At 35.6% G+C, this 18,298-nt stretch overlaps 1 protein-coding gene across 1 annotated transcript in view; it reads right to left on the reverse strand.

Annotated features, from left to right (window-relative positions):
- Positions 1–5,597: 5,597 nt before the first annotated feature.
- LOC149814701 (putative galacturonosyltransferase 14) overlaps positions 5,598–18,298 on the reverse strand; it is a 29,884-nt gene continuing 17,183 nt past the window's right edge. The window contains exons 3-7 of the mRNA XM_089990340.1: positions 11,586–11,644; positions 9,617–9,778; positions 8,245–8,835; positions 7,038–7,313; positions 5,598–6,105 (exon numbers count right to left, since the gene is read on the reverse strand). Of these exons, the coding sequence (XP_089846466.1) occupies positions 5,824–6,105; positions 7,038–7,313; positions 8,245–8,835; positions 9,617–9,778; positions 11,586–11,644 (1,370 nt within the window). The 3' untranslated portion in view covers positions 5,598–5,823. The remainder of the gene's footprint in view (positions 6,106–7,037; positions 7,314–8,244; positions 8,836–9,616; positions 9,779–11,585; positions 11,645–18,298) is intronic.

The following is an 18,298-nucleotide window of genomic DNA, read 5'->3' on the forward strand; positions in this document are numbered from 1 at the left end:
TATTATATTTTTTTTAATTACATATTCATGTATTTATTATTTTGCTTGAATTTCCTAACTTACTTTCAATTATATAATGGATTCTAATTGGATCTGAATCCAATTGGGTCCGATCCAAACCCAAACCCCAATGAATTTTACTCATTCAATACTTAGGGCTTATCTATCAACAACAAAGTTTAATTAACTTATATAGATGTTGTCTAGCTACCAATTTATTCAACAACTTAATAATCATATGAAATTGTCAGTTACTTAAATTCCTAAATTTAATTATTAATTAGGCATTACTTAACAGTAGTTCCTAAGTTAAACCCAAAATTTAGGTTTTCAAACAAATCAAGCATTCTTATAACTTTATCAGTATAAATAGAATATTCTGCACTAAACATCAAAAATCCTTATTTAGAATTACTTTTCAGTTTGTTTCTTCAGTTTGTACCAATTTAGAATTAACTTTAACAGTTTGTACAAATATCAAAGTTTCACTTTTCAGTTGTCTAAAGTGAATCTCAATTCCTTCAGTTCTATCGTTGAAATGGAATTGCAAAATGAATTTCTCTGATTTTCTATAGCAAATTTTAGTTCCTTCAATTTATACGAATATAAAATATTTGTTTTTGATTTATCTACATGAATCTCAATTCCATCAATTTTTGTGGTTGGAATAGATTTAAAAACGAGTTTCGCTATTAACTAGCTAATGTGAAGCTCTCAATCCCTTCAGTTCTATGGTTGAAATGGAATTACAAAAATTAATTTCGCTATTAATTTGCTAATGCGAAGTTCAATTCTTTTAGTTTATATGAATGCCAAAAATTCACTTTTAATTTGTTAACCCGAATCTCATTTTCCTCTGTTTCTGTGGTTAGAATGGATTTGCAAAATGAGATTCACTTTTGATTTGCTAAAGTGAAGCTCAGTTGTATCAATTTGTATGAATGTTAGAGTTTCGTTTTTTGGTTGGATAACATGAATCCCAATTCCTTCCATTTGTATGGCTGGAATGAAACTGCAAAATGAGTTTTGCCATTGGTTTTCTAATGTGTAGCTCAGTATTGTCAGTTTTAACGAATCAGAGATTCACTATAGATTATAAAAGTGAATCTCATTGTACCACTTTAAGTGAAACTCTGTTTTACCAGTTCTTTTAAGTGGAAGTTAGTTATTGCCTCAAAACACATAGCAGCACATTGTGTATGTGAAACATGTGTTATGCATGAAACACAAAAGGTGGTCGACATTGGCGAAGAGGCACCCAGAAAAGGCATTGATCGACAACTTTCCAGTGAAGTGGCACCAATGGTTGTGTTGCATACAGGATTTTCGGTGAAGCACTCTGATAAGGATCCAACTAAATCTGGATCCAACAAAGTTCTGGATGGAGCAGAGAAAGAAGAGAACTAATCCAATTCCACCTTGGACAAATTGGAGCATGAAGTAGAGCAGATCAGCCAAGAGGAACCCGGATCCAAGGAGGGGCCAGTTGGTACTAGTGGGCCCACAAGGAGGTTGACCTCCCCTTGGGAGCTTCCTAGAAGGTTATGTGAAGAGAGAGGGAAAGTTCTCTCTATTTTTGGGATAAGTCAAATTTGGTCATCTTAAGTTTTACTTGTTTCAGTTAAGTCCATCTTAGTTTCGCTATTTTTAGCTTAGTACAAGTTTGACTTACCTAGTTATAGTTTGGGTCTAGTAAGTTCTACTTTTTTAGCTTACTCTTTAATTGAGTCGTGTAACTTGTGGGGGCATTGTAAATGACATCCTTGAGCCTATATATAGGGCCCTATTTTGTAGACTGAATAAAAGAAAAAATGAATTGAAGGTTTCCTTTGAAAAATCGTCTCTCTTAAGCCCCTAGGCTTTCGTCCAACTCTCTTTCTCTCTTGGCCCCTAGGTCCTCTTCTCTCTTCCCTGCCCCCTAGTCCTCTTTCTCTCTCTAAGTCAAGTCTCTTTTGACACATTTAAGCTTGTGTGCTTGATCCTTGTGATCAACTCATTGTGGACCAAGGCCATTGACAAGGCCCACTTCAAGGTTCGAGCTTGGTATCGGCGTTCCAGCCATCTCCAGCATCATCCTTACAGCCCAGCCATACCTCAGTAGTGTCAACATTGTAGCAGACCCCCACCATCCTCATCCCAGCCTAGTGAGTTGAGTAGACCCACCTGCCTTGCCTTGTCAACCCCTTGAACTATACCTAAGCATAGATATGAATCTGCTATAATTTATAGATTCTGACTTGATTTCCCTTGACTGTCTCCCTAATCTGACTCAGTTAAAGCTCATATTTTAACTGTAGGTGAACCAAGGTGTCCCTTGCCAACCCTCCAAAACCAGCCCCTAACTTCATCCCAGTTAGGAGAACCATCATATTTACCAGACCCTATCAACCCTTCTCCTATGGTCTGATCATGAGCTCCTAAGTCCTCAACCGAGTAAAGTTTAACCCTCTCATTTTTAGAGTGTCTTCCCCCATGTGTCTAGGAACCCCACCTAAAAAATCAGCCACTTTTGTTTTGATACTGACCAAATTTTTGAGCTAACTGACCTAACCCAACCTAGGTTAGAAACAGGTTTCACCTTGGGCCCACTTGGAAGGTAGCAGACTCTAGAAAGTTCAAGCAAAGTGGCACCAAGAAGTATTCTCTTTCCTCTTCTTATTCCTATATTTTTTTTGGGTAATGGAGTGTCACCATGTTACGGTTTAGAATTGAACTCGATTTACTTTGGTCTATTTTAATGGAGTGAGTGTAATGGGTCTTTGGGTTTGGATTTTAGTATTATATTCATTTATTTTTAAAGAAGTGAGTTGGATTTGTATGGATTAAGATCCATCAATTGTTCCTGACCTAAATCCAGCTAGAGCTCTAGACCTAAGAAGAGATCCAGATCCACTCAACGATCCAAATCTAAAGAGCATCTAAGATCCAGTGTTGAAGTAACAACTCAGTCAACATGGGACCCCTGCATGCTGATATGGCAGCTTAAGTGGTGGGTCAAGAATGAGCCCTACACAAGACAAGTGCAAGTTTCCTGCAGAGTTTCTAGAATTGAGGTGGCATCTCTAGCACATGACACATGTCGACACCAGAACGAAGGACAACAAGCCAATAGGGTCCACATGGGGGGGACGACTACCCCTCTCTGAAAGCATCTTCCTCCTTCTAGGAAGGAGAGAATGTGTAGAGTCCAATTATGCTTATTTAATTATTTTTTATAATTTTTGAAAACTAAGCTTAATAAAAAGTCTTGTCAAGATAAGACTCTAAACTCCTTTCGATAGTTTAGTTCTTACGGTCAAGTAGGACTTTTCTTTTAGCGACTAGAGGATGTTTTGGTTTTATGAGTTAACTTTATTTTAGGACTAAAAATTTGACAATACCCCAAGCTCGAAATATATAAATAGAGGCCTAAAAATCTTTCTTAATAATGAATGAATGAATTTGATTAATTGAATTAGAATTCAATTCTCTCCTTCTCTCCATCTAGATGTCTCTCTCTCTCACCTCTTCTTTCCCTCCTTCATCGTGTTTCTCTCTTCTCTTTATGAAAATAGCCTTGGGTTGGGTATAAAAAGTTTTAAAAAACAAAACACTTTTAATACTTGCAGAATTCTCACACTGAAAAGAAATTTTGTATCACCTCATGCAAAACTTTATGATTTTTGCAAACATTTTAAGAACTTCATGAAATTTGCATTCTAATCGCCTATATACATACAAGTAAATTCTCATGATAAAATAGAATCTCACATAGCTTAAAGTCGATAGTATGCAAAAATTTGTGAATTCTGCAATTTTTTCATGAATTCTACATCAAAAGTAGACTTTCACAACCATCAACGTGAAATTCTTGACTAAATTCATACTCTAATTGCCTATATATACAAGTAAATTTGTACGCTAAAACAAAATCTCGCATCGCTTAAGTTAACAATATGCGAAAGTCCATAAATTTTGTGAACTTTTTATGAATTTTGCATTGAAAGGCAGACTTTTACAACCAATACCACAAAACTCTTAATGAAATTAACAAAAGTTTTTTGCACTGTCGTGATTTTTGTACTATAGATGTGAAAATCATGGGATTTTTGCGAAAGTATCCATTTTCGCATCATATATTGTGCAAATTCATGATTTCTACAAAAGTATAGCATAAATTTTATTTTTAGTGAGATTTAGCGAGATCGAAAGAGTGTTGCGATGTAATATGCAAGAATAAAAAAATCTGCTTATGCTAAGTAAAAAGATCCTAAAAAAGTCAAAAAACTATAAAATTGGAGATCTAGTACATTTTAATCTTTATGGAGCATTTGGGAAAACACATCAAATTTGTCGTTTTTCATATTTTATGTTTAATATATATATATATATATATATATATATATATATATATATATATATATATATATATATATATATATATATATATATATATGATCTTTATGCTTTATTTAATAGAAAACATGCATGAGTTTAAGCATTTTTTATGTTAAGATGTGTTTTCAGATACACCAAAAAACTTGATTAACTAAATTAAATATTTTTTGTTAAATTGATTTGATTCAAAGCATGGTTTTTAGTAAATAACCAATGATAAACACATCTACATGTTTGGATTAAATAAAAAAGTTGTGCAAATATAGTTTTTAAAGAAGTAGAGATAAATGGCCAGGAAGATATATATATATATATATATATATATATATATATATATATATATATATATATATATATATATATATATATATTAGTAATGATATGGTGCTCTCACATCACCTAATCCCACCTAATAGAAGTTTTAAATTTTCAAAATTTGAGTGCTCGTTTTGTTGACAAACCCTATGGATATGATCTACATTCATTATTTGCTGGAATCCAAGTTTTGGATCATGTGATTATGGCATAAATGTAGGTTTTTTAAGACCTTCAAAATTCAACGGCTAACAATGTACACAAATTTCATGACTTAAAAAAACATATTTTGATGTCCAAAAAACATGATCCAAAAGATAATTCCTATCAAATAAATTGTATTCAGTACACATATAAGGCCTGATTGAGAAGATGCAACCTACAACAATAATTTATAGTAGGTGGGAATAGATGTTGCGAGAGCACCATGGCGTTTCTCTCTCTCTCTTTATTTATATATATATATATATATATATATATATATATATATATATAGAGAGAGAGAGAGAGAGAGAGAGAGAGAGAGAGGTGCAAACATGCTAAATGGGATTTTCGGGTTTTTTGTTTTATTTTTAAATTCTAACCTTACAGATGTAATCTTCGTATTTGATTTTATAGGGATCAGCTCTTGGAGCATCAGATTCCGACATACGGGTAGATTTTTATAAGGATCAAAAAATTAACAGTGGAAACGTTTTGTAGATTTTTGAGGCTCCAAATCTATTTTCTTTCATCGAAATGACAGGATCCTGGTGCTGATTCCTAGTAAATCGGCCATGCTGAACACATCTATGGGGTCAAAATCGTGAAAAAGAGCACCAAAAACTTCCATATTTTCTCTACTCTTATGAAACCTCATCAGTTCATTAAAACAAAAGCTGCTGAACTAATTTTCTCACCTTTCATTTGTTTGCCTTTCAAATTTCTACAACATTTATTTCATTGAAACATATAAATATTTTCTTTGGTTACAAACAAAAAATAAGTTATACGTTATCAGATATATACTAGAGGAAGAAAAGAGAGCAGAGCCTGAAGGCATAATATAATTCTTATCCTTCTTCACTTTGCTAACTCCTGTACCCTCTCCTTAAACAGAAAAGAATCGAGTGACCCTTATTCTTTACATCTTCACTCCACAAAATTGCAACTCTGTATGAATTCATTAGAGAAGTTTAAGTACCTTGTCCAAAGGTGCCTTAGCTCTGGAAATCCAATGGCCAGCCAGGGCTTCGCTGGGCCACTGAAGTGTAAAACAGCAGCATCCCCCAGAGTTTGTGGATCAATCTCGGGCCTGTAGCCCAGTCCACACACATGCCATCTAGAATCAATTGTATGCACGTATCCATCAAATGCAAGTAGGGCCGGCGGCAATGTGCCTAACCGCCATAGAGTCAAGCCTGAATCCAGATTCTGCAAAATCAAGAAGTCATGAAAATGTTGGCAGTTAACCTTATAGCACTGTCTTTTATTGGATAAAAGAACATAAACTTTGGTGGCAGGTAGTCTGGCAGATCTTTCATAATGGGCAGGGCAGACTGATGGATTCCACAGTTCGCCACATATGTTTTTGACTACCAAACTGAGTGCAGCCTTTTTTATGCACATTACACATACACAACCACTACTCTGTGTGTGTGTGTGTGTGTGTGTGTGTGTGTGTGTGAGAGAGAGAGAGAGAGAGAGAGAGAGAGAGAGAGTTCCCTGAACTTAGGTCAATTTTCTTAATTTTTGTGGCAACTAAGATTCCACTGCTTAGTTGCCAGACATTGTGGTCAGTCCACATAAACTTCCATTGTATCAAGCGGTTGTATCATCCATTTAGCTTGCTCCATTTTTTTTTAGTTGACTTGGCTTCAGTAAAACAAAGATTAATCATAACTAATCTCTCTTGGCCTCTGGTTTGTTTGTGAGCATGTAGCTAAATTGACTTAGCTTCACTAAAACAAGACTAATCCTAACTAAACCTAATATGGACAATAAATCATAATATTATTCCATAAACAGGGAATATTACATGTCAATTTCTTGGGACTGGTTTGATAGTAACAGTAAGATTTCATATTTGCATTTCCTTAAATCATTCAAGGAAAATATCTCGTGTAAAGGCATCCATTTGAGGTCCTAGAGAACTTTCCAATGCCATGAAATCCAGGCATTAGGCACTGCCAGACATTTAGCAAGACTTCGGGTGGCTTTACAGTGACCAGGATTGAAGATGCACACCCCCAAAAACACAGTACTTACTGGCATGTCAGGAACTGAGGTTGCTCATCCAAATATGCAAAAGCAACCAAACTCAAAAAGAGAAAACAAGAGGGGAAAGAAAAACTAAGACAACTTACCAGCTTAAGCCAATGATGGTATCTCTCTGTGATGTCGGTCTGTCTCCATGCTTTAAGGTCGAAGATGTTCATGCCATATGCCCATGCAAGCCGATCCCGCTGGAAATTTTTTGATACAAATGGATTTGAAAAGTTCAGATAAACCTCAAACTTCTTGGATGTTTCAACTGCACCATTGACTTTCCCTTGAAGATCTATCTCCCATAGTTGTGACAGGTTATGTTGAATGACGACATCATCATCAAGGAAGATAACTTTGTTGAGCTTCGGAAACAACTGCTTGTTTAATTTTTTTTCATGAAAAATTACATACTTTTATCATCATCAGATACTAGCAAGAATAAAAATAGCATCTTTGATGCAAACTGTTTATGTTAAACATGCCATGTTACCACCTTGGTCGGAGTTCTCACACTGTCAATGGAGGTGGGAATGAATGATTACACACATTTTGGACAACATCCATTATGTGATGAAATCAGTTGCTAATATTTTTTCAGTACCACTGATTATGTCAGAAGCGCCCTCGTATAGCAAAGAAGGCACATGCTTATTTAGAATAACATTTCCAGTACAACACATGCCAAAAAGGTCAATCTCCATTTCTAGTGTTGAGAAAGTGATATGAACAGAACGGTATGTTGAGACACATCATATGCAGGTTGAGAAGTCCATGAATTCCAGTTTTTATATTATTTAGGAAGTCCAAAATTTCCCCAAGTAGTAAAGATTTTAGAGCTCATGAACTTCGTCAAGTACCATATCATGCCAAAAATACATATAGGAATAGTTGACTATTTGAGGAGGGACGTCTTGACTTTTTTAAAATGAATAAGCATTGATTCCCAGTTTACTGGCTTCAAGATGATAATCTTAGAGTAGGCAGAACCTCAATTTGTACCCTTTCCTTGGCACTAAGGAAACTTTGGTTGATTTGACAACTCAAGTCCAGTCCTAAACTTGAGTGACCACCACAAAGTCCCACATAGGAAATTCAGCCTACCAAGTCCAGGAAATTGATAAACTTGGAGAACCTGTCAAGCTTATGGGTTAATCTGAGTGTTGTTAGATGAACTATGCAATTCTCATCACTGACTGGGACTGAGCCCACCGAAGTCATAGTTCTGTAAAATTAGAACTAGGAAGCAATTAAACAAGCCCCTATAGCAATCACATATCTCCATCAAACCGCAAAGAAGTAACTCACCTCAGGCAGGTAAATCCTCATGTGATTCATCAATGAGACATGGTTAGGGCTGCGTCGAGCTTCCATCTCCATCCCAAAGTCACTTGGCACATGTGAAAGACTCGTGCCTCGCCATCGGTCATAAAAGTATTCTTTAATAGCTCCATGCATTTCTGTGATCTCCATCACTTTCACGTTTGATTCTGATGGCCAGTCAAGTTGGTGGAGACCTTTGACCTCCAAGACTGCTGGATTAAAAACTGGGTTCAGAGCAAACCAGGCATGCATGGGGGCATATGTTTTCTTGTCAGTAATAATATGGAAGACTGCATTCTCTGGCCTGGCATAGTTTTTTACTGCAGAGGCAATAACAACACCAGCAGCAAGAACATTGTCAGTTAGGAGGACATAGTGGTGATATAAGTTGTTGGTGAGCCGGGTAACAGAATCAGGTGAGGGTATTTGTGTACGAGCAGCAGCATTTGATGAGTACTCATCAGCAAGCTTCAGACTCAGGCAATGCAGGCTCTTAGGGATACCAATGGATGCATAGTGACGATATATATACCCCTGTAGTTTTGCTGAACGAACCTTCTGATCCATTTTTGATAGCTGAAATAACACAAAACAACAGCCTGGTTTAGATTACTATGTCAACTTAATTAGGTTCAGAGCTCGACTACAAACTTTGTAATTCAACATACAGACCCCTAACTGAGTAGTTAAGGATCTGGAACCATGAACCAACAATTGAGGCATAGCTCTAACTGCCTTGTCTATGGCCAAAATAAGAAAGCCAAGACTTAGTCTATGCCATCCAATGCAATAGTCAGTCTGAAGTTCCCGCTGTACATTGGATTCACTGGTGATACTATAAAATGAGCTAAACTAAGTTGTTCAAAGCTTGTTTGCTTCACTGAACTCATTTGGCCTGTTTTGTTGAGAATACCACTAAAATGGAAAATAAGCACATACAGACACAAATAACAAAGACAAGTGCTAAAAAGATTTGGTATAGCACAGAAGACTAAAGAAAGATATAACCCTGCAAAGAGTATAGGCTTCAGTGGGCCATGCAACTCATGAATTCTGAGATGAATCCTAACTTAGCTCTATGTGGAGTCCAAGCTAAACATGCTCTACACATGACACAAGAACCATAATGTGGAGCCTGTACATTAATTATGGTGATATACAAGTAACCATACATTCAAATTTTATGCTGAAGCAGCATGACATATGGATCCCATGCACAATCTAACAGTGAAATCAGAAACAGATTGTTCGCCCATCCAATTCTCTAATGAATGGCAAATGGATCTTACAGACAATTTAACAGGAGAAGACCAATCCAGATTGTTGGCTTATCCAATCATCCTGATGAGTCACATACCAATGCCTTGGTCTTCAAAATGAACATGTCCACATTGTTTGTGTTAGCCCTCATGTCAGCAATAAGATCATCCAATGAATCAGGAACATCCTTATCCAATGCTTTTTCATCAGGTCCATTTTCAGCCTTAAGAATTGCCCAGGTCAGCTCCGCTGACAATGCCTGCATGAGTAATTCACATCAAAAAGAGGTGCTGTGGCTAGTCATAAAAGTGAACCTTCTCATCCAAAAGTATAAAAAATGGATACCCAATATAACTTACTAGAAACTGAGCGCATTAAAGATGTGTCTTAAAGTTGAAGGTGCTAAGGACCTTTCCAGTTTTCTAATATTGACCCAAAAAGTCTTACAGTTAGAGGGTACAATGAGGACAAGCCGGGCAAGACCAAACCCTACACCATTTACTGGCTGATCCTACAGTCATTCTTGAGGTTGCCTAGTCAACTAAATTATCTGGACAGTGAGTGAACTGAAACTATCCTGTAGCAAGCCGACCCAATTCCAACTATGATCACACACTGCCCCAAGTAGGATTTATTAGCCTGTTCAATAAATACATCTCAAATTTAGTTTCAGTCCGCCATGTTCAGCCTGCTTGCATTTTAAACGCATAACGGGTTTGGGACATTACCAGCCTGCACCTTTCCTGAAGATTTACCCTTACAGTCATGAATATTAGGGGATAGGCCAGCGTACAATATAATATGAAGAAAAAATACCTTTTTCCATATGTTTTGAGGCAGCAGCACACATCATTACAGTTTGATACGGTTTAGACTGGCAAGTTTTAAGTGAATAAGGACCATTGAAAGAATTTTCTATGTTAAACTATATAGTTGGTTGATTACACTGGTATAATGTCGTGGAAGACTGAAGAAGGTAAAATCCATCACTCAACTACCCGATGTGCATGGTGATGAGCAAGTTATTGCAATGCTGCCTTCTTCATTATCCCAAACCTTTTCAGTCATACTCGTGATTTATCTTGGGCAACACCTTAGTTGGGTGAGAGTGCTAACACTGGGTGCTGCAAATTGATAATTGTTTTCCATGTCACAGTGTCATCTTTTGGATAGGAAGAAACTGCAATTGAAATTTAGCCATTGCAATGTTTTTAAAACCTCTTGCAGCCCGTGTTTAGGGAATTGGAAAGCACTCACTTTCAAATACCCCACATCCAAACATGCCGTTAATTATGTCTAAAGAGACATTCCATAGGAGTCTTTGATACAAAATCCAATGAGTAGTAGCTAACGTGAACTGGGTGAAAAGTTTTGATTGGTGCCTTGTTCGCTGTTTCATATGATGACAAATGTGGTTAGTCATGAGTTTCACTAATTCATTCAAGTTTATGATATTGAGCTCATGGGGGTAAGTCCCAAGGGGTTTGGTGCAGTGGAAGGGGCCTTGGCCACTAGACGGGTAATCAGGGTTTCATACACATGAGCATCAGTCCCTAGCATTAATGAGGGCAAGGGATGAGCCCTTGCTCAGCCGAAGCTTCGCGACTCCCTGGGTCCAAGGGGTGCACCACAGGTTTACATTATTGAGACAGCGACTGCAAGTACAGCAGGCTTAGCCAGTGCGTGATTAGGTCTCTGATTCTGAGGGTGGTTTCCCTGTCCTTCATGCAGCTCATGGGGGTAGCCTTAGTAGTTGCAGTTAGGATTAGCCCCTAAAGCTTTCTGATTCAATTTCATGCTACAGATGATCCTAGAGCGAAAGTGACATTGCAGATACTTTTATCAATGTTCCAAGGACCAGCTGACTCAGTTTCATGGGCCAGGCCAGAAGGGAAGTTCCAGGACCACCGCTTCCCTCCCACTGACTCGAAATCAGGCAACTGAGACTGAATCCTCCCTGAGTTGCCTGGACCATGCCATGAGTCAACCCAGTTCCCTGATTTGAGTCGGTAAAAATCATGATAATAAAATACAAGTTTTTCTGCGCTAATGGAACAAGGACATACCCGAGAGGCGTCTCCACCTATCCATTGAAACCGCTGACTGAGTGTCCTCCCAATGCAATCTGCACAATCAGTAACAAAAAACTATCTCATCAGCACATTGTTGTGTGTGTGTGTGTGTGAGAGAGAGAGAGAGAGAGCACCAACATAATCAATTCTGCAAAGGAAAAAAAAACACTTAGATAGAAGATGGAGCATAGATAGCTTGGTTGTTCACCTAGCATTTTATACAGAAAACAGTCATTTTAGTCCAGGTTTAGAGTCGTAGTAGAAAATCGTTCACCACCACCATGAAATTACAAGGTCATGGATAGACCCAATTACTAATGCACCAATTTCAGTGAAATTATGGGGCATTGCAATTCCCCATCATAGGCAGAAATACGGAGCCAACTATCCAAACACAGCCTTAAACTTCATAGGAATGATGGCAATATGCATAAATAATATCCCAAGCATTTCAAATAACAACATGCATATAAAATATAACAATTCAAAAACAGACCTCACGAAGAGAAGAGCTAATTAAATTCATGCATACAATAATGTGAACAAGCTAATTAAATGTAAAGCATATTTAATAAACGTGAAACAACAATAAAAGTAACTATTTTTATCAATAAAATGCACAAAATGCATGAATTTAATGTAAAGAAACAAGTATCCTTTTATTACAAACCAAAGTGTCCAATATCTAGTGGACAACACACAAGTGTTTACTTAAGAAATATACTCTCAAAACCCACATAGGGGTAAACACAAGAAAGCTCACAATATAAAGAATAAATTTTTTATTAAACATCACAAGTATGCAAAAATGCTTGAAATTTTTAGCCATAAACATCATCCATACAAGGAAAAACAAGTAAAAATTTAAAAATTTCAAAGAGAGTTTTTTAAAAATCCCACATAACAAAGAGAATGATATTTGCAAATCAATACCGATTTACGAAAAATATGAAGAGATTTAAATTCTCACAAATATCCAAAAATGATATTTTACAAACTTCAACAATAGTTTGACCACCACAAACAATCACCTCACTAGGCCTTCAAACCTCAAAAATCAAGTGTATCAGCAACTAGAACAAGAGCATAATCACCATGTCATTAAATGGCTAAAAATCACACAAAAGTATGAATAAACATCTCTTGTCTATATATAATGACAATCAAAACAAGTGTATCAGTGACTAGAGCAAGAGTATAACAAGAATGCCACTAATAGCCAAAAACACGCACACAAAGGCGTGAATAAACATCTCTTGTCTACATATAATGACACTCAAAATAAGTGTATAAACGACTAGATCAAGAGTATAACCAATGGATACACATAACTCACTACATTAAAACACATCTCTTGTCTACATATAATAACACTTAAAACAAGTGTATCAGCGACTAGAACAAGAGTATAACAAGAATGCCACTAATGGGCTAAAAACACACATGAAGGTGTGAATAAACAACTCTTGTCCACATATAATGACACATAGATAAGAAGCATAATAGGAGAAAACACATGAGGTAAAAGAACTTGTAATAAAAATAAGCTAATATCACTAATAAGAATATTAAACTTTAACAATCTTTCGAAACACCATGGCTTCAAAAATAAATAGTCATCACATATACACATAATTATAAGCATCCATAATAAAGACAATGGCCAAAATCAAATGAGTGATTCAACACACTTACACAATCAGAGATCACATAACTACCAGTTAGAGCCAAACTACCAAGTTGACGATCTAAATTGACATAAAACGAGGTGTACACAACTCACCCCAATAAACATCTCTGATTCAACAATAACAAGGCCAAGAAAAATGATACATCATATAAAAGTCTGTTATGGACAACACAAATGCCATAAGAAGACAATAAATACCCACAAAAATCAAATTTCAAATAAGTGAGTTCATATATAAGAACCAATTTGAAAAAAGAAAGTTTCAAATCAAATCTTAACAATGGTAGATGAAAACTTTGAATGAATATTGTGCAATTATATGCACAAGTGTCAATTGATGCAATAAAATGAAATGCAATCATATCAATATAAGCAAGCTATATAGAGATAACTCAATTTAGATCACAAGTCTACTATGAGACAATCAATGCCATATGACATTAAAGATGACCAAAATACATATAGAGATTCTTAAAGTACCACATAGAAAATTAAGTACATACACAAGTACAACTAATCATGGATACTCATAAAGGGATAAAAAAACTCATGTATATGCAAGTGACAGATTAAGACACTAAGGGCACAATATAAAAATTTATATTTTATAAATAACAATTATAAAATGAATCAAGAGTCTTTTAATCAAGAATACATATATCCACCAAAGATCTAAGTGGACAAGCTCATCCATCAATAATGGACTAATACTAAATGGACTATGAAGGAAACACTTATAACACCCATAAAGAGCAAACACAAAAGTTTTTAATGATTCTCAACTTAATATTTTATTAAAAACTAAGTATGCAACATAATATCATGCAAAACATGTAAAATAATGCCATGAGACTAAGAAAATAATATAATCATAAGTACTACAAAAATGATCAATAAGAGAAACACCTAATATCATAATTATTGTCCCACAAAAGGACCATAAAAGGCATTTATTAAAGTGAATGACTTCTCATAAAAAATTATGGTCAATACCTTATACACGAATAAACAATATTATTCATCATGTAAGGCGATACTATGAAACTTTGGGAGAGGGTGATTGAGTCTAGGTTGAGGAAGGTTGTCATGATATTGAAGAATCAATTTGGTTTTATGCCTGGAAGATCAACTATGGAAGCTATACATCTTCTTAGACAACTTATTGAGAGAAATAGAGAGAGGAACAAAGATTTGCATATGGTTTTATTGATTTGGAGAAGGCATACGATAGAGTACCTAGGGACGTTTTCTGGTGGACAACGATGAAGAAAGGTGTTTCTCTCAAGTACATTAGTATAATTAAAGATATGTATGAAGGAGTAGTAACCAATGTCCGCACTTGTGGAGGGGTGACAACCAATTTTCCTATAACGGTTGGGTTACATCAAGGATCTGCTTTAAGTCCTTTCCTATTTGCTATAGTGATGGATGGGCTTACGAGATCAATTCAAGGAAATGTGCCGTGGTGTATGTTGATTGTTGATGATATTGTTTTGATTGATGAGTCTAGAGCTGGGGTTAATGCTAAGTTAGAATTATGGAGACAGACATTGGAAGCAAGAGGTTTTAAGTTGAGTAAGAGTAAGACAGAATACATGGAATGTCAATTTAGTAAGCAACGAAGTAGTGATGGGAGTGTAGTGAAGCTTGGTGAGCAAGAAATACCGGTGGATGATTGTTTCAAATATTTGGGATCTATCATTCAAAAGTATGGAGAAATTGATGGAGATGTAAATCATAGGATAAAGGTTGGGTGGATGAAATGGAAAAGTGCAACTGGAGTATTGTGCGATCGTAGAATGCCATTGCGGTTGAAGGGAAAGTTTTATAGGACGACTATTAGGCCCGCTTTACTATATGGTACGAAATGTTGGGATGCCAAGAGACATTATATTCAAAAAATGAGTGTAGTTGAGATGCGTATGCTGAGATGGATGTGTGGAAATACAATAAAAGATAAGATTCGGAACGAGGAGATACGTAAGAAGGTAGGCGTTGCACCCATTGAAAATAAGATGAGAGAGAATCGTTTACGGTGGTTTGGACATATTCGGCGAAGGCCTAATGATGCTCCAGTTAGAAGGATGGAGAAATGGGAAAATATATTAGTTAAAAGAGGTCGGGGTAGGCCTAGGAAGACATGGATGGAGGTGATAGGAAAGGATATGAATGCTTTGAACCTCACTGAGGACATGGCATTGGATAGAAATGATTGGAGGAGAAGGATTCATGTGGAAGACCCAGAATGATTTTCATTTTTGGTTCATATCGCCGACCCCAATTGTTTTGGGATGAAGGCGTAGTTGTTGTTATTCATCATGTAAGACAATCATAAGTGCACAAGGATTAAATATTAATATAAAAATTATTTATTCATATCTTAGATCATAATTTTTAACACTTCATATGCTATTTTTAATACACCAAGAGTAAAGAGAAAAATTAAACACAAGTTTAAACAAAATTTCATAAGATCATACTTGTGAAATAAAGATATCATTATTTTAAAATATCTCACATTATTTTAAAATATATGATAATTTTTCAAAAGAGAACAAAACAAAGTTCAATAATAAATACAAATATGATTTGACATTTATAATCATGACTTGTTCAAATAAAGCATCTAAATGCCAACAATACATGCTCAAGCATACAAGATTATATATATATATATATATATAAATATCAAATAAAGCAAGTTTTGAAAAATTAAGATTTAAACATAATTTTAAAAAACATACATATATATAATTTCACAAGATTAAACAAATAAGCCTTATAAGATATTTAATGAAAAAAGTCCAACGATAATTAAAAAATATTTAAAGGTTTTTAATAAAAATAACATATATATATATATATATATTAAAGATATAAGATACATATCGGGTCAATATTTTCCTAGAATCCAAGTCACACAATGATCATGAATCTTTCACGAAGCACGACTCGAACCAAAGAATCCTAAGACCCAAAAGAGGCAAAATGACAAGAAGAATTTTTTGGCTCTGATATCATGTAATAAAATAACAAAAAATGCAAAACAATGTCACTAAGGGCTTACAAGATCACAATCACATTAGGCTGCCCCAATAGCCCTCGCTTGCTCTATAAATTGATCTTGAAGGCCTTGTATTTTTTATACACTCTCTTGAGTGAATATATGCAATATTAATTTGTTAGACCCTTGTGTGGGTGGTTCGGTGATTCAATCAAGCATTCCACTTGATTGAAAGAGTGTTCTTGCATGTGTATCAGATTCAATTCACTTCATTACATGGTATCAAAGCTTTGGTGTTCCAAAGGACGTTTGTTAGAAAGAGGTCGTGATCAAAAGGAGGATCTTGAACTTGGGAAAATTCCGATCGTTGCATCAGGAAGCGGACCATCTCCAAAAAAGGCCTTGTATCACTTCTTCTTTCTTCCGCTCTTTCTCATCTTCTCTTGTGTTTTATTTCTGCTTGTTGTAAATGGAGAATGAAAGGGAAGTAATTGTCTCCATTCTCATGCTTAAATGACACAAACTATGTGATGTGGGCATCCATAGTAAAATATAAGATATGGAAAAAAGAGCTTTGGAGATTAGTTAACGGCACCGGCAAGGAGCCTAAGCTCATCCTTACAAAGTTGGAAAATGGAAAAGAAATTGTGCTTCAAGGAGAGGAAATAGCTAAAGTTGTTTCCGAATATGAGAAAAGATGGAAAGAATGGAGGATGGGTCATTCCAAAATCATTTGATGGATCATCAATAGTGTGGACATTCACAAATGTTCTAGTTTGGCCAAGTTTGACTTCGCTAGTGATGCTTGAAAATATCTTAAAGACATGTATAGCCTTAAGGATATTGCGCATATATGTAATGTCCAAAACAAAGTGAGGACTATGACTCAAGGGGAGATGATCATAAGAAAATACTACAATGCTCTTACTCTCCTTTAGGATGAATTGACTCTTCTTGAGCCAAAGTGGCATTGCCCACAAGATGTTGAGCTCCGCGAAAATCAAATCAAAGCGAAGCATTTTTATCAATTCATAAATGGGTTTAGGCCCGAATTTGAAGGAACTAAGTCTGCTTTACTTCATAGAGGTGTTCCTTCCATAGTTGAAACTCTTGAAGAATTAACTATGGAAGAAAATATGTTGAAAAGGCCATCCACTTCTAAGGATGAAGAATCTGTGGTTGCTATGTCAAAGCCCGAAAACCATACGAAGAGTTATAAACTACCTCATTTTGTAAGAAATGAGAATGGAAGAAACCCCAACAACTATGAAAAAAGGGGTGATCATGAGTCAAAGAAAGGTGAAAAAAATATTTGCTACCATTGCTATGAACCGGGACACATCAAACCTTTTTGTCCCAAAAGAAAGAAGGAGGATTATAAAGAAGATAAAAGAGTGGCTTCAGTGGAAAGGAGTGAAGTAGACGACTCCAAATGCATCGGTTTGCTCTTCTTAGCTCAATTGATGGAGGCTTTGTAACTTATGTTCAAAGCTCAATATTCTTCATATTCAGGAGTGGCTGTATCGACAAGTGACAACCATGGTAAGACCTCTTGGATCTTAGATTCCAGTGCTTCATTTCATATGACCCCTAATGAGTATATATTATCCGAATGCAAGTTTAACTCAAATGATTCTTGTGTTTTCACTGCCGATGATACCACTTTAAAAATCAATTTTTTTGGTATTTATCAAAAAACACCTATATTTCACATACCAAATATTAGAGTAGTATCAAAATTAAATTTAAACCTCCTATTGGTTTCTCAAATTGTGGATTATGGTTGCAAAATAGTTTTCTCATCTAATGATTGTCTAATACAAGATCTCCAATTCGGGAAGCCGATTGGGCAAGGCCATAGAAGAGAAGACCTCTATGTTATGGACAATCTTGAATTGCCAAAACAACCTTTTTGTAATTTTATGAAAAAGAAAGATGTAGGAATTTGACACAAAAGACTAAGACATCCTAGTGTGACCAAATTATAATTATTTTCATTTTTTTAAAATTGTA

This window comes from Nuphar pumila, chromosome 15 (assembly GCF_984573655.1).
Source record: "Nuphar pumila chromosome 15, dmNupPumi1.hap1.1, whole genome shotgun sequence".
Classification (NCBI taxonomy): Eukaryota; Viridiplantae; Streptophyta; class Magnoliopsida; order Nymphaeales; family Nymphaeaceae; genus Nuphar; species Nuphar pumila.